Source organism: Gobio gobio, assembly GCF_949357685.1.
Source record: "Gobio gobio genome assembly, chromosome: 2".
In the NCBI taxonomy this organism is placed as follows: Eukaryota; Metazoa; Chordata; class Actinopteri; order Cypriniformes; family Gobionidae; genus Gobio; species Gobio gobio.
Window position 1 is genome coordinate 16,258,197 of NC_137098.1, and position 22,538 is coordinate 16,280,734.

Here is a 22,538-nt window from a genome sequence, read left to right on the forward strand (position 1 = left end):
AGATTGTACTAGAGTTTTGAAAATAAAGAACTTACTCTTATAGTTATAAAGTATTTAAAAAATAACCATAAACATTCAATATTTGTGTCATTATTGTCTCATTTATCAATATCTATTTTAGTATAAAAGGTCAGAAATCCAATCCAGACATTGTTGTAATTTGATTTTCGGTGTCCTATAACAGGACAACATGCAGAAGCCCGAGACAAAAACGTAACAGGCTCTGTGTCTGCGATTTAATAACACCATCCCAGGGAACAGGTCAATCTTGTTCTGTCGCTTTGTCTTTTAACCTGAAATACAATCATGTTACTCACCTTTAGAATAGAGATGCATCCTCCTTAAACTAACAAGTCTGTGCAACAAGTTTAAAGGTTTCCAAAAATGAAAATTCTGTTATCAATTACCCTCATGTCATTCCAAACCCATATTTTTGGAACATAAATGAATGTATATGAAATTAATGAAATCTGAGATATTTCTGTTTGTCTGTTGGAAGTCTATGCACACAAAACTCAGACTGTTCAAAAGGTTCATAAAGAGATAAAAGAAATCCATGTGAATCAAGTATTTTAATTTGAGTCTTCTGAAGAGACACAACGATGAAAAGATTTAATATGGCAATTAAACATTAATCAGTGAACATACATAGAGCACTAAAATATGGTAAAATGAAGCTCAACTGTACTTGCTTTACGCACGAGAGAGAACCTCATTGGTTCTCATGTGTCAAGCAAGCATGCTTGAGCTTCTGTTTACTAAATTTGAATGCTCTGTGCATATGTATATACGTAGATGCTACATTTAACCACTCCAAACATGTCTTGGAACAGTCAACATGACGCTGTTCAGACTAACAAATCTATTCATTTTCACTGAAAATGTCACAGGATTGTGCAGCCTATGGCTGTAAATCACCAAGCTATAAATTAGATGAAATTAGATCTTTCAGAAGTGATAATGTGCTGGTTTGTTTTTATTCCAGTTTTGTTATTCTAGTGTGATGTCTCTAGATCTTCAAGCAGAAGGAAGTGAATTAAATATTCTGAATGATCAATATGCAATCTGACTTTTGATGTAGGCTGGAATTAAACCACACCATTTTCATTCGTCTGGCCAGAGGAGAACTGGCCCCCTTGACTGATCATGGTTTCTCCTGTAAGGCTGGAAAAACTAGCAAATGCCGGAGTGTCTGATTGAGGAACGAGTACTCTCTGAGCAAATAAAGGATTTATCGTCCCCATCCGAGACAACGTCACAATGAGTTAATCATCTAAGAATGACTTTAATTTACATGCCTTTCCTTTCACTGCTTCTTCCCCCATCTCTCCTCCAGAATTCACCCAAAATCTATATGGTTTAATGTACTATACAGTATTATACATGTTTGATGTTGTTTGAAATGTCTCAGTGCGACTGGTACAAAGGTCTCATCCCCACAGAAGTAAACCAAAAGGTAATAAAGGTTTTAAGAGTTTAGAGATATTTTGCTTATTACAGTGGGTGTGTCTTCGTCAATACAGGTCTATGGGACAGTGATTAATATAAATTCCCATTGTTAACACGTTTCCACTTGAAAGAGGTTTCTGTCTTGGTCTGGGTATTTAGGGAGATGTTGCAGAAACTTTAGGGCGCGAGCATTTACATTGGTCAGCCTGTAACGTTGAGTGTCTCCTAGATGCTCAGCGTTATGTAATTTTTCAGAAGTATTTGATGTTATGTATGGAGTATGTATCTTTGAATTGATTATGTAATTGGCATGATACATTTACCTGACCATGGGCGTCGGAACCATTGTATGTGAGTCGGACAAGACCCACCCATTTTTTACGATCAATGATATTGGACCCACTCACTTTTATCGTCTCTAATTCAGCACGTCTGTTTACCTACCCCTAACCAATAAACACTTATTATTAAACACGTTAGACGCTTTATTTCCACTTTTCTAATATTTTCTTAATTTTTATTGGAAATAAATGCCTTTCCGATCTGATATGTGATGAGAAAAGGGAGTAGAGTGAGTTTGGCAAAAGGCGGATCCGAACCTTGGTTCAATTTGCGTCAAAACTTGATGCCATGCGACTTACTCTGGAATTATTAACTATCTCTAGTAGATTATGAATGGGTATAATTTCAACAAAGGGTTAAACAGAATAATTAAATGTAGTTAAACTATTAAATATAAATGACCAAATAACCAATTGGCATTGTAACCTAAATTCGACGACATGATAAAATTTAGTCGGATAAAGATGAATTGGAATTAAATCCCTTTGCCCAGCTGAAAAGACTGAACGCGTAATAGACATTCACCTGCAAATCATAAGCCTACATTGGGACGTTTGGGCGGGCCTTACACTCCCAAGGTTTTTTTCTTTTGGAACAACTTGATGGTGAGTAAATGATGGCAGAATTTTCATTTAGTTTTTTTTCTCCATTTCTGTTACCGATGGAGTTTGTGTTCTTTGCCACTTATTTATAACCTTTTGGCTTGCTTAGTTGGGGACACTTGATATATTATTCACTTGAATGCGCTGTCTCACACATTTGGATAAGAACTGAGCTGGATGATGACATCACTTTTCTCCAGAGCTGCTTTATAGATGAATTGAACTTCATAATTGATGAACTTTAAACAGTTATTAAACCAAAACGAATCATCACTGAACTGATTTCACCTGAATAATGACCATTTACTATTGTCTTTTTGTCATGTACCTTTAACTGTAGATAGCATTCGACACTTCAAGAACGCAGGAGGCCCGTTCACACCAAGAACGATAACTATAAAGATAACTATATTAGCATCCACACCAGCAGATGATTTTGTTCTGTTTATTCTAAGCACGTGCTTGCCTGTCACTTTTAAATGCTCAAGCTCGTTACAGCAGGGTGGATTCTGATTGGCTATCAATGTTTTTATCGGTAATCAGCTGGATTAAATCGTTCTGAAAGTAATTCCAACCAACAATATTTCACATTATAGCTGTGGTGTGAACTCTGCTATTCTCTAATACTGAGAACAATTTTAGAACTATACCTTTATAGGTTACCGTCCTTGGTGTGAATGGTCCTCATATACATATTTATACATAAAAATGGCTATAGTTCTTTGCCTTAATTCAGCAGTACGTCTTATTGATTGATGCAATCAATGCTAATATATAAAAATAATATTTCGTTTTTCTTAATCTGTCAGGTAAAGCAACCAGTATGTTGCTGGAAATATGATATTGTTAAATAGGCTAGGTAGAGTATTGTTAAACAGTTTTTAATAATAATCATTTACACTACAAAGTAAATGTTTACACATCAAACATTCAAACGCCCATAAAATAGAATGAAGATTTCAGATGCAAAAGCCTCTAAGTCTGTCTGACGTTTTTCTTTAAAATAAGCACTTTTGTCAGGCTCCTATGTATGTATAGGTTTCTAACCTAAGTACCGGTACTTCTGAATGGGCTGAGGCTGGAATTTAGTGAATTTGAAGTGAAAGTATTTTATGAATGTATACTATATGCGGAGAGCATTCACTCAGTATAATTATCTCATTTTTGACTGAAGTAGCTTTTAGAGGCTATTGCATCTGAACTCTTCATATAGATGTGCTAAACAGACTTTTTTCATACCCCTGGGTCATCTTTACTTTTCTCTGTGTCTGAGATGTGTGTTTCCACAGGCACTTTCTTCATCTCACTTCCTTTTACCCAGGTGTAGGCGCAGGATCCACCCAGCACCATCATATTGCTTGTCCACCAGAGCCCACTCTTATGGGATGCCAAGTAGATGACTGCCAACACAGTCTGTGCACAGGATTTGGCTGTGCCGGACACATTGTGCGTCAACGGACTGGTGAATTTGATCTGAAGTCCCGTCACGTATCCAATTGCAAAGCCGAAGATTCCACCTAAAGTCATCATGCCCCAAAAGTGTACATGTGACAGTCGGGTAAACTCAAACAAGCTTTTAAATTCCCCTAAAACGATAATAAGGGGAATAAAAAGTACACTAGCATTGAGGTTGTTGTAGTAGGAGAGCTTCCAGATATTTCCATCCACCACTGGCAACACTTTCTTTGTGAAGATGGCATTGAGAGATACACAAAGGCTGGCAACTACACCGAAAATGACGCCTGTCCAAGAAAGGGAACCTGCCACAGCTTCTTGGTCCACGCCCAGCCAGAATCCACCTGAAGGCAAAGAAAAAAGCAAACTGTCAGCAGACACCATTGTGTTGATGAACAAGAAATTCAGTTCACGTTCGCTGTGACGTATCAAAAAGTAATGCATCAAAGGCATTTTCCTGGTTTTTATACCAGTCAAGAATAACATTCTCTAAGTGCGCTCTGCAGATATCCTTAAAAGCTCAAGCTTTTGAGTCCGGTGGAATCTGATTTGCTGTCACTGTTTTTATCATTCATCAGTAAAAATCCTCTGTCTTTATTGTTATAGCTGTGGTATGGACTATCCTGTTTTCGTAGCGTTCAAACGTTTATTAAAAATGTTGTAGTTATCGTCCATCAAAGACTGCATTAACTATATTAACATCCACACCAACGCACAAAAAATATTCTGCGTTGCCTTTATGTGATCTGCAACTTTAAATGCTCAAGCTCTTTAAAGTCATGTGGATTCTGATGTGGCTGTCAATGTAATTTCCATCACACTGTTTTTATGCGTATTTTGAAGAAACACATCCTTACTACGCAAAAAAGTTTTTATGCTCGCTTGAGGTGGTTTTTGACTTGTTCGAAAAGGAGTTGTTAATGCATTTGCTGAATAAATTCTGACGTAACGAACATTAAACCCACGTGACTTATCGGCTGTTTCCCCTGATGGTGTCAATAATTTTGCATAATTCAAATGTGGCCTTTGACATTCTGAAATGTCATAGCCAAGGTTGTGAGTAAAATGTCTAGACACTACGACCTCCCAATAATTTTTTTTTAGCTTCATGCTATCATGAAGTCAAGCATTTAAATAGATAGTTCACCCATAAATGAAATTTATGTCATCATTTACATTTACAACCTCAAGTTGTAACAAACCTGTATAAAGCAAATCTCGGCACCCATTGTCTACCACAGTAGAAGAAGAAAAAACATTCTTCCAAATATCTTCCTTTTGTGTGGAGCAGAACAAAGACATGTAGACAGGTTTGGAACAACTTGAGGGTGAGTAAATAATGATAGAATTTTCATTTTTGGGTGAACTATCCCTTTAAAGCGGCTGACAAGCACACGTTTACAATAAACTTAACGATATGGTGGTGTGTAAGCTAATTATCTTTATCGCTGTGAACTGGACTTTATCATCTTGAATCAACTTTATTTATTATTATCATAGTTAAGAGGTGTGAATCTTTACTTGTCTCGTGATTCGCTTAGTTGTAGTTGTTTTAAAACTCAAATGTAACGTTACTTGTTTTATAATTATTTGTATTTAATTTGAGACGGAAACGTGTTCCCATTTCTTTCTTTATTTAGAGAGAGATGGGGAGGGTTGATACTCACCTAGAATGACGCCACAGCACATCACCGCGTAGATGGACGTTGATTGTTTTAGAACCAAGTAGGACAAAAGAACGTTAAATACGGTGGAAAGCGAGCGGCCAACCGTGTAGAAGGCAACTCCCACATGTTTTAGACACAGGTTGTTGAATGTGATCATGCTGATGAACACGACCGTCAACGGCAGCATCTCTCTGGACACTCTCAAATCAAATTTCAACGACGGGAAATCCACGTATCCAGGACATAATTTTGCGAGAACGCTGAAGAGCAAACATAGTCCAACGCTAACAACACACTGGAAAAATGTGATGAAGACAGGCGCGTCTAGGTCCTTGTTGTCTAACAGGTCGTTGTTCAGGAATACCATGGTAATCGAAACGAACCAGTAGAGAGTCACGACCAGAGCGATTTTTGTCGCTCTCATAATAAAGGTCTCTTCTTTGTCCCCCGGACGAGTTGAGTCTGTGAAGGCCATTCTTAATATTCTGGATCGTTTGAGTTGGGACCTGTTCATGTTTCAGGAATAAAGGAAGAGGAACAACGTAAATAAACATTAGTTATTTCATAATAACAACAACATTTCCCGTCGGCTCCCAGTGATACTCTGAGCTGGACATGAGAAAAGCGACATGCGATAGCCTGAGTGGTCGACAACTTCCCGGTTCCGCGTTTCTTAAAGTGATATCCTCACCTAGTAATTTATCATAAAATTTACCAATATCGACTCTCATAGTGGATATTTATCATGATATTGTTTCATGCATGACTAAATAAATAAATACAAACAAATACGCGTTTGTATGTGGAGCGTTTTCAGATGCTTAACCATATATTTATTTTCTAACCTAAACAACAACAATAATAAAATAACTCCAAATGTAATGTTTGTAACGTTGTTCAAATGGTAAAAATATGTTCAAATTTGATACCTGAGTCTTACCTTAATAGACGTCAGACATTTGTAATGCACATTAGGCTATACTACATCAGGAAGTGTTTTTAATTTTGAACTCCTCCTTTCCCTTTTAGACAATCTACCGTAGTACCATATGTTTTTGTTTTTTTTTATGTTGTCTTTACAATAGAACAAAACAAGAAAATTAGTTATGAGATATCTGTCAACACAGACTTAAGTAACAACAAAAACGAAGAGATGAAAAAACACACAATTTAGCCTATAAGTCAAGCAAATTTATGGCTTGGAGATCTTCACCAATAAAAAACAAAATAGATAATCTCCCAAGAAATGGTGTATAACAATTTTTTTTTTTGCTATTACAAGTTGTATACATCTTTCCAAAAGATCTGTATTAAATGACAATAAAACTTTTTTTTCCTAAAGTTTCTATCTCAGCCTTACAGAATAAACATACATTTGAGTTACCGGCATCATAAGTCAGACAATTGACATTTATGATTTTAAAATGCACATCCTTTGCAATTTTGGGCTATGGCAAATACAATTATGAAAATATAATGATGAAAAATGTGTTCTCTCGATAATATCCTCAGAAATTGCTTTGTGTTCTTTTACTAACCAAATCAATGGTATACTTTTAATAACTTTATTTTAGAGCATTTTAGATAGAATTTATGGCAGAAGTTACCATAATTCAAAATATTTCCTTCTTTGTCTGATATCTACCATCATGGGGGTAAACCAAGAACGACTTTCATAGTTACATCAATGTGACTATGATGTAACTCCAATGTTAGTAACTCCAATAGTAGCCTAAACACATTTAGAAAGTATAGCTACTTCCATAATCAAAACATATATGTGGCTTCCCTTTATATAGTTTATTTAGCATTAATTTAGTGTTCAGATTAAGTAGACTTCATAGTGCAGTTATGTGAAACACACCACATCAAGTAGGCCTACAAGTGTTAAAAAAATATCTCAATTTATTATTGTGTTAATTTGTATATTTATTTGCCTGGAACATCTTATAAGGCAGAGGAACATCAAAAACAGATTAATCTCTGGCACTGGAAAGGTACATACAACTTGACAGTTATTACAAGGATTTCTGTGTGCAGTCTAAATGTGGTAGGCCTAGAGGCAATTTGTATGTTTGATAAATGTTAGTGTGTGTTTGTCTGTTTGTGTGCGTGTGATTTATGATTTTATTTCATTTCTTTTTGTCATGGGAGGTAATTGACCTGGTTTTCATTCAAAAGTCTCCGATGTAACCATACAAATTTTGAATTAAACAGGTGCCAAAAGACTTTTATTCTGAAATGTGGTAATGGGGCGGGGCCTGAGAGGGTGGTTGTTCATTTCCGGTTGTGAGCTTCGCTGATGCATATCGTTAGACATCAGTGCATTCTGACGTAATTATTTTTATATTTTGCTTATTTGGAAAAATAAGACACGCGTTGTCTGTCTAACCTCGGAATGGCAACAACAATTAGCACGCAACGAGGGCAGGTAAGAGTTTGTTTTGTTTAAATACAGTCTAATAGCAACATGCTAGCTTGCTCACGCGGCATAATACACATTTTCCCTAATGAAAACAAACATTGAAAGTTGCGCAGTACAGAATTACCAACGTAACAATAGGCATGTATAGATGTTACACGAAGAAGACAGCTCAAGTGGCGTCTAAACAACACAATGTCTGACGCACAAAGTATCGATAAGGACAAATGTATAACGTTACGTTTGTCAGTTTTTGATTTTGTGTTGCAGAAACGTCGAGTTCTTCATAACAAGTAGGTAATTTATGTCAAGATGTGATGACTGTAGGTTATCAAATATAATTGTATGCCAGACTTGTGTCCGTGTTGTAACTAAACAGAAAATAGTTTAGATGTAATATTTTGTGTACGGTATTGTTGGCTACCTCGGGCTCGTGATTTAGCAAGCAGTTTGTTATTATGGGAAGTTGACGTATGACGTAATAACGGACACTAGGTTTTTTGTTTTGTTTTTTTGGTTGATATCAATATAGTAAAAGACAAAACATAGTAACAGATATAATAAGAGTATAGTTTAAACGATAATTCTACCATGTTCAGCAGTGTTTTGGTCATCTTCTTAATGAACTGGAAAAGAGTTTGGACAATAATCAGAATCAGAAAGAGGTTTATTGCCAAGTGTGCTTACACACACAAGGAATTTTTCTTGGTGCTGAAGCTTCCAGTGCACATACACAATACAAATACAACAAGAACATAGTAATACAAATTCTGAGAATAAAAATATGTAAAATAGTATTAAAAATATATGGTCACAGTTACGTTTAGTCAGAATAAGAAGTAAGAAACTGTTCCTATGCCTAGATGTTCTAGTGGCCAGTGATCGGAGTCGCCGTCCTGACTTTAACAGTTCAAACAGGCGGTGTCCAGGGTGAGAGGAGTCTGTGATGATTTTCCCTGCTCTCTTCCTCACTCTGGAAGAGTACAGGTCCTGGAGGGTTGGCAAGGAGGCACCAATAATCCTTTCTGCAGTCCGATTTGTGCGTTGTAGTCTCCTGATGTCTGATTTGGTAGCTGAACCAAACCAGACAGGGATGGAAGTGCATAAAACAGACTCAATGACAGCCGAGTAGAACTGAATCAGCAGCTCCTTAGGGAGGTTGAACTTCCTCAGCTGACGAAGGAAGTACAGTCTCTGCTGGGCTTTTTCACAATGGAGTCAATGTGATTGTCCCACTTCAGGTCCTGAGAGATGGTAGTGCCCAGGAACCTGAATGACTCCATACTAACAAATACTAAGTAATAACGTTAGAGAGGTATCCTTTAAAATACCAGATATAATCTTGTTAAACAGTTATAAAAAGACGCATGAGGCACTACTTAGTTTTTTTACCCTGGCACCATTTTGTTGTTGTGTTGTATAGAGATGTATTAATTTTGTATCAGCCTATGGTTTAATGCAAGTGTGTGTGTGTGTGTGTGTGTGTGTGTGTGTGTGTGTGTGTGTGTGTGTAAGAATTGGCCAAAAATGATGTCCAGCCTAGGAAAATTGACATCTGCACCCTTTATTTAAATATTGTCAGATAAATACTTTAACCAAGTTTAGCGTTTTGTCTTTCCTTATATATTTGAATATTTAAAAATGTCATAAAAAAAGATCCCCTCTGGACATCACTTTTGGCCACTACTTTATAAAATGTAATGGTCAAAAATGTATTATAATAAGACATCACCCACTGATAATGATGAACACCAGATTACATGTACACTACAAACTGATAGTGTATGGAATCCTTTGGAGACTTATTAAAAGACCCATTCTTACTTCCATTAAAAGAAGCAACAAGGTATATTAACTTTAATTCCCAAACCTGGCAAATATAAGGATCCCAAAATTCTAGTTTAGATCACATTATTAAAGCTGCAGTCTGTAACTTTTTTTTTTGGTTAAAAATGATCCAAAATAAGTTTTTGAGAAAGTACATAACCAGCTAGTGTTCAAATCTCTCTCCTTACCGTAGCCCGATTCACAAAGTAAGCTTGTAATAATGCATTATAATTTGAGTGGTATACTGGTAGCTTTCTGTGGGAAATTCGAGCTTCCGCCGTTCGTCTTTGCATCATTACGTCACGTCTGTATACATAAAGAAGGAGTCCGGCTAGTAGGCATGTCGCTTGTTGTGAGGATGCTGCAGGTGGCAGATCATTTATATCCTTTTCTCACAGCAGCTGGAATAATTATATTTATCATTTTGATGGCGGATTGCAATCCAGAAAAGTCCAAACGACAATCATCAGACCCGTAGTCAAAAGCAAAAGATTAGACTGTACAGAAATTGAAATCTACAGGTAACGCTAATACACTAAATACACACAGTCACACAATGCTGATGTTGTTAATATTAACAATTTGAGAACAAAGTACAATAATAATAATAATTTTGATGTGATGTGATCGTTAGATTTAATCACCGTTGGTAGCGCGATTTATTGCAATGCTTTTTTTTTTTCTCCAAAAAACAAAAAGTGGCAGACATGTTATTACTTGTTCAGATGACATTTTCCGGTGAAAATTCTTATTTTGGTTGTACTTCCAAGACGTAGAATCTGTGATTCCGAAGTACAGTATCCACACCGGTGCGGTGAATGACTGACAGCCACACATACTCCTCAAAACATTAGATTCATCAGCACTGAGGAGCCGTGCCGATGCACAACCCACATAAAGATGATAATTCTGCAAATAATTGCAGGTTTAAAACCGAGATGGCGACAAATAGGCAAAACTTATGGACTGCAGCTTTAAACAACAACTTTTGATTCAGTTGAACAACACCCATTTATTTTCCATTGCTTGCATGATTTGTTTTTGGAGAAACATTTGCAAACATTATAGTTTCTTTTAATGCAAAATTCAAACAGCTCTATCTCTTTACCAGAAGGCACATCAACCTGATTTTCCATCAAACGATGAGTTAAACAGGGTTGCCCTATTTCTTAATTTCTCTTTATAATGGCAACCAGTAATCACTGATTAGAGATGATCACAGAAACAAATAACTAGTAATTATTACATTTAAAAGAGGTATTTTTATAAATATTGTTTCTGTTCCTATTCTGTGTTTAGGTCTACATTGGTGAGTTGCCTCAGGATTTTCTGAGGATCACCCCGACTCAACAGCAACAGCAAGTACAGTTAGATGCCCAGGCAGCCCGACAGCTGCAGTACGGAGGAGCTTTAGGAACAGCTGGTCGCCTCAGCATCACTGTAGTACAGGTACTTTTTATGTGTTATATTAATATTAGACAGCAATAAATTATTTCAGAAGAGAATTTTAATTTTGGGAAACTTACTTTGCTACATTGCAAAGCATAATACCTTACGTTTTTACTAGTGCTGTCAAATCGATTAATCGCATCTAAAATAAGTTTTTGTTTACACACACATATATATATATATATATATATATATATATATATATATATATATATATATATATATATATATATATATATATATATATATATATATATATATATATATATATATATATATATATATATGTACACACTACACACGTTATGTTAGATGTGATTAATCGATTGGACAGCACGTTTTTACGTTGCTACATGCAAAACTACATGCCGTTTTTTCATTATTTTGAAGTTAAATGAATAGTAAATTTCTCTAGAGTTCATTTTCGCATTTGACTAGCTATGGGCATTTTTTAATGTTTCTGAGGTAAATATATTTCCAACAGATCCCAGAATGGCATGAGTCGATCTTAAGCTAGCTTTTCTTAGTATTTAAGTGTTTCTGGTCTGTTGACTGATTATTTCTTCAGCTGTTAATGACTGGAGAATGAATCAGCAACTGAGTTAAGATGTCGTCATGTTAGCAAATTCTACTGCCCAAAATTCCTGATTGCATGGATTCCTCTATATTTTGCCTGCAAAATTTGTTGGACAACAGTGAATATGACTGCACCTTTAGGATTAGGGTATACAACTTTGCAACTTTGGCCAGTGTCAATATTTCATGTATAATTATAGGATAATTCCTTAATTTTTTATGTAGAAAATATGTCTGTTTTACCGCATGTATTTTTATGTTTTATGCTGCAGGTCTTTCTCGTAAAAGTGACTTACCTGTTTAAAGGTATAATATTAACAGTATGGTAATAATAACACTTTATTTACATCGCTCACGTTTTCTGTGGTTAAAGCACTGATTAGGCGCTTAAATGAGCAATTCATTTCAGCCAGTTGCTTTGCTTAATACTGAATTTCTACATAAATGGCTCATTATGACTTTTTTGTTTGTGCATCTGTGAATTTAGGTGTCCAAAAATAGGCGAATACAGGATATTTGAAAGGAAATGCAAATGCTTATGAGTTCTATGATATTATCTTATACCAGAATCTTTTTTTTCTCTTTTTCTCACAGGCAAAGCTTGCAAAGAACTATGGTATGACACGCATGGACCCTTACTGCAGGATTCGACTTGGGTATGCTGTCTATGAGACTCCTACTGCCCACAATGGAGCAAAGAACCCTCGCTGGAACAAGGTCATCCAGTGCACTGTCCCACCCGGGGTGGACTCCTTCTATCTGGAAATCTTTGATGAGGTCAGACTGAAAAAACTTCATATTACATACAAAACCATGTAATTTTTGTTGAGAATACTCTAATTTTGTTTTACCTATTGTTTTTTTTTTTCTACTAATAATAGCTATAAATAATAGAAAGCTCTCATCTATTTTTGTTCATGGATTACCTCCTCTATATAAAAAGCAATCTTAGTGTTATAAAAAATATTTATTAAAATATAATATTTAATATTTATAATATTTTAGGCCTGGTTTCACAGACAGGGGTTAGATTAAGCCAGGATTAGGCCTTAGTTCAATTAGGACATTTAAGAAGCTTTTATAAACTTGTCGTAGAAAAAAATAAAACATTACTGGTGTGCATTTTGAGGCAAAACAATGGGACTGACATATTTTAAGATAAGTCAGTGCAAGTTGCTTTTAGTCTGGGAATAGGCTTAACCCTTGTTTGTGTGATTTAGTCTACTTGTAGTCATTGAAAACTGCATCTAGTCATGCTGCACAATAATGGTTAAAATAATAATCACGGTTGTTTTGATGAATTTCAATATCTTTTTTTTCTTCAGAATTATCACACTTTCCTTTTGCTCTCAACTATGGACTTGTATCAGAGAAATAGGCACCTGTTTATGTTACAGGAGCCCAAACCTTTTCCACAGCAATAGGTGAAAAGGGTTTAGAGGGTCCCCGCAGGGCCTTAAAAAAGACTTAAATTCAGATTTATCAAATTTAAGGCCATACAAAGTCTTAAATTGTATAAGAAAGTGTTAATTATAATTTCTAGAGATTTAAGTAAATCATTATATTTATATTAATAAAAAATCCTTTTTTTTATTAATATAAATATAATAATTTATAATTTTGACATCCCTTTTCTTAAAAAGGTTTAAAGGCTGAAATGCGAGGTTTATTATATTATAAAACTTTTTGTTTTTGTCACAACCTGTATTTGAACTGTAAAGTTCTTAAAATGGTGTTTTTTATGGTTAAGTATAAAACAGACTTTGTAAAACCCAACTCATATTGTATTACTTTTATTTGTGCAAATCTTAAAAAAGCCTTAACTTTGAGATACCCTGCTTTAGAAAGCCATTTCTGCCTGCTGTTCATTACAGCATTCACAGTTAAAATTATGTTAACTGGAAGGACAGACAAACAAACAAAACTTTTAACTTTCATGAAATCTTAAGTTCTGGAAACCTAAATGTAATGGTAACTTTTCTGGCAGTAACCTTCTCCTAACTGATGGTTGTTGTGTGTTGGTGGACAGAGGGCATTTTCCATGGATGACCGCATCGCATGGACACACGTGACTATCCCAGAGGGCCTGCGCGAGGGGACCGTTGTGGATGAGTGGTACAGTTTGAGCGGAAGACAGGGTGATGACAAAGAGGGCATGATTAATCTTGTCATGTCCTTTGCAGTAAGTCCTAAAAAATGCTTCTGTGCATGAACTGTGAATTATGGCATGTCTTGACCACGTGTTATTGCAAACCAAAGATAAAAGCTGTTGCTTAATGTTGATGTAAAGTTTTAAACCAACATGATTGCGATTGGAATGCATATGTTCTCTTTGCCACAATTGTGTCATTCTGCATTTTTTATCAAATTACTTGTTACCCGTACAAATTTCCTGGTCAGGACATGTTCTAAAATTTGTAAGAACAGTAGCTATCTCATAAAAAAGAGCTTGTCAACTTTTGTTGAATCTATTTTTTCTCTTTGTCAAAGACAATACCAGCGGGAATGATGATGCAGCCGCAACCTGTGGTCCTGATGCCTACAGTTTATCAGCAAGGCATTGGATATGTGCCCATAGCAGGTTTGTTTAACAATCTATCATCATAACTAGGGATGCACCAAGCAATCAGCCACTGCTTTACTATCAGGCCTTATTCATCTTAAAACTGTAATCGAACATTAGCCGATTGTGCTTAAATTCAGGGCCTATATGATAGAGCTGCAAGATTAATTGTTAAAAGATCACAATCTCGATTCAAACACCCACGTTATTTCTAAATGACAATTATTCGGGTATGTCTATTAGACCTTTGACAGGTACGATCACACCGAAACATTCAAATGAATGTATGAAACAACTTCACACATAGTTTTTTCAACCTCACAGTAACATTATTTCTGTTACAAATATTCAATATTCACCCCCACTTTTTTATACTTTTGCTGTGAGATTCGACACAGTTTTATTTTTCACCCTGCCATCTGTGTGTAAATTAAAGTTTACAGTGGTCACATTTCTGCTTCTGGAACTACAGACCAAAAGAAGATCAAAGAGTGTAGCATTTAAGTGTGAAAAGGCAGCTTAATTTGCTGGATTTTTTCAGATGTCCGAAAATAAGCAAGTGTAGCGATGATGCGAGTCATTGTGTGTATGAGTGGTTGATGATGTATAATAATAATAATAATTATGTATCTCTGATCTTGTTTTAGTCAATTAATTAATTACCATATTTATTATTTTTGGATTAGATAGGGGCTAACAGATAACGAATGATAACCCATTGGCTGTTTTTTATAGCGCAGCTTAAACCGATTTCAAAAATGCTAATTATTTACAGTACATAAATATGGTATGGACTCTCTAATGAGACTAGCTGACTAAACTTACAGCAGGTTGGCACTGAATAGAATCTGGTTTGCTAGGCTTGCTTGCAAGTCATCAACTCTGACATGTGATGCATTGGATTGGGTCCAGAGTCTTGGCTGTACAATCTTTCTGGAAATGCGTTTAAAGAAATAGCAGCCACCTCGGGAAATGCCCATAGCTTAAAAACCCTGTGTCCCACTAGGTGGGTTGAGAGGACTCCTGCAATTAGGTCTGTACCAATGCAGTATGAAAGTGTGCTACTCAGTTTAGAACAGATGGCAGAAAATGGGGGGTTGTTGGATAGATTTGAGAGAGGCACCACTGTCCTAGGGCTCTTGATGGCTTCAGAGGTTATAATCTGAAAAGCATCTACAAACATGCATTAGACATGGCATCTAAACTTAATGTTCAGCCCATTACACTGCCCCACCTTCGCAGACCTTCAAAACACCTTCCAGGTAATGATGCTCATTGCATGCCAGCAACAGCTGAGGAGTATTACAAGGTGGATTTCTACAGGATGTTGGACTCAGCAGCTAAGTAAAAGGTTTAGACAGAGTGGCCTACATACTCTCGCTCAACTGAAGAGCATGCTTTTATCCGGAGAGTTGGATTCTTCAGTCATTGCTCCATACCCTGAGCTTAATCCTGCAAAACTTCAAACACAGATCAACATTTTTAAACACCACTACAAATGGGCAGAATGAAGTTTCAGTGCCCTGAGAAGGCTGAAAACCTGGTTCAGACAACCTGACTCAACACTGTGGCAGTTTGTCAAATACATTAAGACAAACTTGACCTACTTGACAAAGAGAAGATCTGCCAATACTTTGTCTCCACAACTGAACATAGAAAAATTACATTTGGCATATTTTAGGTCAAGAAGACAGAGGTATAAAAACCAAAATATGGCTTTCGCTTTATGGCATGTACACACCGGGACTAATATCGCGCGTGCTTGTCGCCAGCGTTTTTCGTGACGTTTTTCGGCACGTCTTGAGTGTTCACACCCAAACGATTTCCACTGGCGATGCGCCGAGTGAACGTGCAAAATCAGTAGATGCGCTCCCGGTACACAAGGTGGTGCTGTGGCACTTTACGCTTCTGACACTCGCATGTCACACAATTTACGTGCTTGCCAAAACCATAGATATATTATGTCTATGGCCAAAACCATTCACACACACTTTTTACTAACTGGCAAGCAACATTAGCAGCTCATCTTCTTTGTCTACTTGCTTCTTCTTCTGTGGCGTTCACACCGGACGCGATTCGCGCGAATAATTCGCGCTAATCGCGCGAAGGTGGACGCGTGTACATTTTGAGTTTACTCGCGCGAATCGCGCGTGACATTCACTGCACAACAGATGCGAATTCGCGTCATGGGCGGGGCTTCCGCCAGCAGCTCGTCTCGTTGAGAAATGGCTGACATGGGCTGTGTTTACATGTCTTTTTTTTGTTAATATCTACTGTTAATGTGTGACAAAACGTAGTTTTAAGACTTTTTCAGTCGATAATGTAGTTGTTTAAAGCTCAAATCTGTGGTGTATTTACATAAACAGTGCCTATTTGAACATTTTATCTGCCGTTGTCGGAGCTGTGAGCTCCAGCAGACAGCGGCGCTCAGCGCTCGTCAAAGCCGGCGAGGGCAACCTTTCCTCGGCCAGTCCTTCTGCCGTCTACCGCTGGCTCTGATGTCTCTGTGGTGTGTCTCGAGCTATAATTCGTCTTGTAACGGCCGATCTTTGGTCTCATGGATCTATAATTTGTTCCCTGGCAAATCGTTTAGGCTGAGGGCAAAGATAAGTTTCATTACTTTATATTTTTAGGCCATAACTGTACGTTGCAGTTGTAACGTTAGCCTACTAGCACTGACTTTGAATGTTTGACTGCATTGTTTGCTTTTTCATGTATAGCTTGTTATACATTACTTATACTTTTGTATTATTGATCATACATAAACTTGCATTTAACAAAAAGAGACTGGGTTGTGTTTCATGTCATTTAATGTTATCACAGTGATAATCATATTGTCTGAACCAGATATTAATATACAGATTTTCTCTTCATTGTTGTCACTACTAGAGCAAGCTCCTGATTGGTTAACGCGGCGCGAAATATCCGCCAAAGTTCAGATTTTTCAACTTGAGCGTTCAAAACGCTCAAGTCGCGTCCTTCTCGCCGCCTCAATCGCGCGAATCTCGCCGCCTCATTCGCGCGAATCGCGCCGCAGAATGCCATTTTGCGTCTCTGCATTGACTTAACATGTAAATCACTCGCGCGAATCGCGTCCGGTGTGAACGCACCATTCGTCGTATCAATGCGTGCTCGGCAAGACCGTTTTGTGCTTGAGCGCCACCAAGTCGTGTTTTACTGTCACTTCAGCAGCTCCAGGCACGTGAACAAAAGCGCCGATCTCATTGGTCGGCCAGTTTTAAATGCGCCGCGTCAAAATAAAAAAAACGAACCCGAGGCGTTTTTTTTTTTAAATGACGCTTTTACGCCTGCCGTTTTTCGCGTCGGTGTGCACACTCACATTGGCGCCCTTTGTTTAGTCACGAGGCGTTAAACGTCGGCAATAAACGCGCGCGAAAATCGGCCCGGTGTGAACAGACCTTTAGTCTATAACATCCTGCTTATTTCATGTTCATCCATTTAGTGCTCATTTCTCATAGTCTCATACACAGAAACATGCATGTACATAAAATAATGCTTCGAGTAACATTCTACATAATATAGTGTTATACACACGCGCGCACACAGTTTGGGCGGCAGTGGCTCAGTGGTTCATGTAGGTTGTCTACAAACCGGAAGGTTGGTGGTTCGATCCCCGGTTCCACCTGACCAAGTGTCGAGGTGTCCATGAGCAAGACACCTAACCCCAGCTGCTCCCGACGAGCTGGATGGTGCCTTGCATGGCTGACACCGCCGTCGGTGTGTGAATGAGTGTGTGAATGGGTGAATGTGAGGCAAAATGTAAAGCGCTTTGGATGGCCGTAGGTCTGTTAAAAGCGCTATATAAATGCAGTCCATTTGTGTATTTGTTTAAACAACTTTTGTTATATATTACACACTGACAGATTTGAAACACTTACACATTACACATCTCTACAAAACGTCCGGATGTATATATTTAGCTAACTTAAGAAGATATGCAAATACATTCTATACATGATTTCCTGAATATAAATACAAAAAATAAATGTTCTTTTAATTTTCATAATCCATTGCATATTATAATGTTGTTTAAACTGAAATGAAAATTGAAATGTAGCCTTTTCTGTTATATGCAGTAGTCATTACTGCATATAACATTTCCACATATAACTATTACCCAACACTCAGTTTTGCACCCCACCTGTCAGACCAGAGTGTCACCGCTGTCTATTTAAAACAAATACAAACGTGTTTCTCAATTTATCCAGATTCGTGCAGTTCTGTTCTACTATATGATGTTTTGGGCATTTCATCATGTTTAACCCTATAAAGCCTACTGTATCATATGATGCGTAAATCGTAAATACACAAGTATCTAAATGATCAATGTCAAAAGTTAGCAAAATTTAGCTAATGAACTTGTTGCATTACATTGTCTACTACATGCCTTCTGTCACCTGATTGAGAGTTTATACTTGTTTATCAAGTAAAAGGCCTTATTGTATAATTGTAAAACTCTTACTGGACTGGAAACTTCATTCTAAAAAATCATGTTGGAATGTGAGTATCAAATATGCTCCATCAGGCTTTTGAGGAACTTTAATGTTTTCATTTCTCAATCATAATTGTATTACATTGCATTATGTGTTTTAAAAATACAGAGCTTTGATCATAGAACTAAGCATTTAAATATCATCTTACTAAGACATATTATTGGCAGATTTAGACTGTCAACTGATATTTATATGTATTTTTTGAAAGTATTCTGCTGTACTGTTATAAAAGTCTCATTGATTTACATTAAAAGCTATCAGAATTTCATCTTACATTTGGTCAAATAAATATGTCGGCATCTGCACCAAATTGCATATTTTGTTCATTTTGGGCCTCTGAATAAAATTGTGGTGTTCTTTCCTTTTTGAATATGAGCGCCATATTCTCACTACATCATACTATCTGAGCCATAAAAGCCTGATGTTTCAAATATGATGCAAAACATGAAACCCATGCACATTTTTTCTAACTATTATTTAATATGTTGGGGTTAAAGTTAGAAAGCAAGACTACGACTCTCTCTTTATTTAAAAAAAAAAACTCAAATCATTATCCCCAGAATTTCCTGTGCACATGTAAATACTTTGTTTAATTATAAAAACGAAACAAAGAATTCTCATTTGTCTAAATTTGTACCTAGGTGTCCCTGGTATGTACAACCAAGGTGTGGTACCCATGGGTATGCCAGCTGTGCCTCCTGTTGCACCACAGAGCACCCCTTGCGGTGAAGAAGACCTTAAAGCCCTTCAGGATATGTTTCCCAACCTGGACAAGGAGGTGATTCGCACTGTTTTGGAGGCCCAACAGGGCAACAAGGATGCTGCCATTAACTCCTTGCTACAGATGGCAGAGGAGCTTTAACTGGAGAACTGCCACTCAGAGCCTAAATATTCAACTGTACCTACAATATAAAACTTTATACCAAAAATACCTTGTAAAAATGCGCACTGAAGTCTATCAACCCTTAATAGTAGCAAGTAAATCTAACAACTTGTAATTGTTTTTGCTAAATCAGCATTCAGAATGAATGTTTCTGGAATGTTATTGAGAATGTAGGATAATTTTGCAAAGGAGTATCTTGTCACATGTCCACTGAGGGCAGTATACCATATCTGTATTGTAGTGATCCCATGTCTTAAAGATGTTTGATATTATGCTTTTATCTGTATGAATTTAGTTACATAAATGTACATGAATATAATTTATTTTGAAGATTATTAAAGAGATATCAGAGTATGTCATTTTGATGGGTCTTTTGTATGTGCACAAACCACGTTATGACAACTACCAGAACACTTCACTGAGAGCATCTGTTACACTGGCCCAGTTTCACAGACAGGGTTTAGATTAAGCTAGGATTAGGCCTTAGTTTAGTTAGAACATTTAAGTAGCTGTTATAAATGTGTCTTAGAAAAACATTACTGGTGTTCATCTTGAGACAAAACAATGGCATTGACATTTTAAGATATTTCAGTGCTAGTTGCTTTCAGTTAAAACACCTCAAACTTGCATTTTAGTCTGGGTCTAGGTTTAAGCCTTGTCTGTGAAACCATGAGTAAGTGTAAACTGCCAAATAGCGGAACATAGTATTGGCAAGTATACAGGTGCTGGCCATATGGTAATTAGAATATCATCAAAAAGTTGATTTATTTCACTAATTCCATTCAAAAAGTGAAACTTGTATATTATATTAATTCATTACACACAGACTGATATATTTCCAATGTTTATTTCTTTTAGTTTTGATGATTATAACTGACAAAAAATCCCAAATTCAGTATCTCAGAAAATTTGAATATTACTTAAGACCAATACAAAGAAAGGATTTTTAGAAATCTTGGCCAACTGAAAAGTATGAACATGAAAAGTATGAGCATGTACAGCACTCAATACTTAGTTGGGGCTCCTTTTGCCTGAATTACTGCAGCAATGCGGCGTGGCATGGAGTCGATCAGTCTGTGGCACTGCTCAGGTGTTATGAGAGCCCAGGTTCCCCTGATAGTGGCCTTCATCTCTTCTGCATTGTTGGGTCTGGCATATCGCATCTTCCTCTTCACAATACCCCATAGATTTTCTATGTAAGGTCAGGAGCGTGGTCATAGATATATCGATCGTAGATGCCTCATTCTACTGATCTGTGCAGGCGCTAATGAGGCATCTACGTATACATCAATGACCATGCTCCTATTTTGACCTCACTTAGCGGAAGTTATGGCGGAGCTCAGAGATGATCACGTTCGTCTGATAAGAGCTAAAATAATAGCATAAATACTGTTCGGTTTATCGCAGAAACTGATCGTTTCGCTAGATAAGACCCTTATTCATCGTTTGGTATCGTTTAAAGCCCTTTGAAGCTGTACTGAAACTGTCATTTGGACCTTGAACCATTTGGAGCCCATTGAAGTCCATTGTATGGAGAAAAACCCTGGAATGTTTTCATCAAAAACCTTAATTTCTTTTTGACTGCAGAAAGAAAGACATGGACATCTTGCATAACATGGGGGTGAGTAAATTATCAGCAAAAGTTTATTTAAAAGTAAACTAATCCTTTAATGTGCTTGGACACAGAGCTCTGTGAACAGCCAGCCTCTTTTGCAATGACCTTTTGTGTCTTGCCCTCCTTGTGCAACGTGTCAATGGTCGTCTTTTGGACAACTGTCAAGTCAGCAGTCTTCCTCATGATTGTGTAGCCTACAGAACTAGACACTGAGAGACCATTTAAAGGCCTTTGCAGGTGTTTTAAGTTAATTAGCTGATTAGAGTGTGGCATCAGGTGTCTTCAATATTGAACCTTTTCATTATATTAAAATTTTCTGAGATACTGAATTTGGGATTTTCCTTAGTTGTCAGTTATAATCATCAAAATTAAAAGAAATAAACATTTGAAATATATCAGTCTGTGTGTATTGAATGAATATAATATACTTTGTGATGAATTATATGACCAGCACCTGTATAACAAGCATGTTGCGTGTCATTGCACAGCACACAGAACATTTGCAATACTTTTGTAGGGACAAATCTAGAGACAAAGAAATTCGTAAGGAATCTTTGCATGTCTCCTCTGCTCAGCTTTCTAATAAACATGGCACTATATACTATAAATGGTGGGATCTTTGGAAAATTGCTGTTCTTTTATTTGAGCAATGGTCATTGGTTGCCCACCGTTATAATAATTTTGCATCCAAAATCATTACATTGTGAATCCACGATCCTTTCCACCATGCCATTCACAGATTTCTTTCTTGCAGAATTTTGAAACCATTGAAATGTTTCATAAAAATTAAAACTCGCAAGCAAACTTCAGTTTGCATTAGTTTATTAAGAGCTACTAGACAAGAAACAAAAGAGCTGTCATTCTCATGACACCATAGAGATAACTATCACAAACATTTAAAAGTTTTCAAATGTACACATTCATGCTATGAGATACATTTGAAATTCTGTATGTTGTTAAAAATGCAGGTTTACAATCTCCTCCGGCGTCTCTTTAAGGAAGTAGATTGACCAGCGCAATCGCTGGCCTTGCAGCCACAAGACTCGATGTGAATGTACGAATGGTTGATGTTTGACCCATCTGGGCACAATAGGGTCACTTCCTTTTTGATGGTGGTCATTTCTTGACAGCAGGAGCATGAATGCACAAGAGAGTTCGCTTCTACAGAGTATCT

General features: G+C 36.9%; 2 protein-coding genes across 3 annotated transcripts; one reads left to right on the plus strand and one right to left on the minus strand.

The window, feature by feature from the left end:
• Nucleotides 1-560: 560 nt before the first annotated feature.
• On the minus strand, nucleotides 561-6,510 carry slc35c1 (solute carrier family 35 member C1). 2 transcript variants are annotated; one of them, XM_079844889.1, is made up of 3 exons: nucleotides 6,456-6,510; nucleotides 5,516-6,021; nucleotides 561-4,192 (listed from the first exon to the last, which is right to left on the minus strand). In XM_079844889.1, exons 2-3 carry the CDS (start codon nucleotides 5,988-5,990, stop codon nucleotides 3,627-3,629), a joined length of 1,041 nt encoding a protein of 346 aa, XP_079701015.1. In that variant the 5' UTR covers nucleotides 5,991-6,021; nucleotides 6,456-6,510; the 3' UTR covers nucleotides 561-3,626. The 2 variants fall into 2 exon arrangements, with proteins under 2 accessions (XP_079701015.1, XP_079701016.1); XM_079844890.1 differs by lacking the exon at nucleotides 6,456-6,510 and having other exon boundaries at nucleotides 5,516-6,195.
• Nucleotides 6,511-7,786: 1,276 nt separating this feature from the next.
• tollip (toll interacting protein) lies at nucleotides 7,787-20,103 on the plus strand. The gene is made up of 6 exons (XM_079844402.1): nucleotides 7,787-7,946; nucleotides 11,064-11,213; nucleotides 12,384-12,566; nucleotides 13,819-13,971; nucleotides 14,280-14,370; nucleotides 19,508-20,103. Exons 1-6 carry the CDS (start codon nucleotides 7,914-7,916, stop codon nucleotides 19,726-19,728), a joined length of 831 nt encoding a protein of 276 aa, XP_079700528.1. The 5' UTR covers nucleotides 7,787-7,913; the 3' UTR covers nucleotides 19,729-20,103.
• Nucleotides 20,104-22,538: the final 2,435 nt, after the last annotated feature.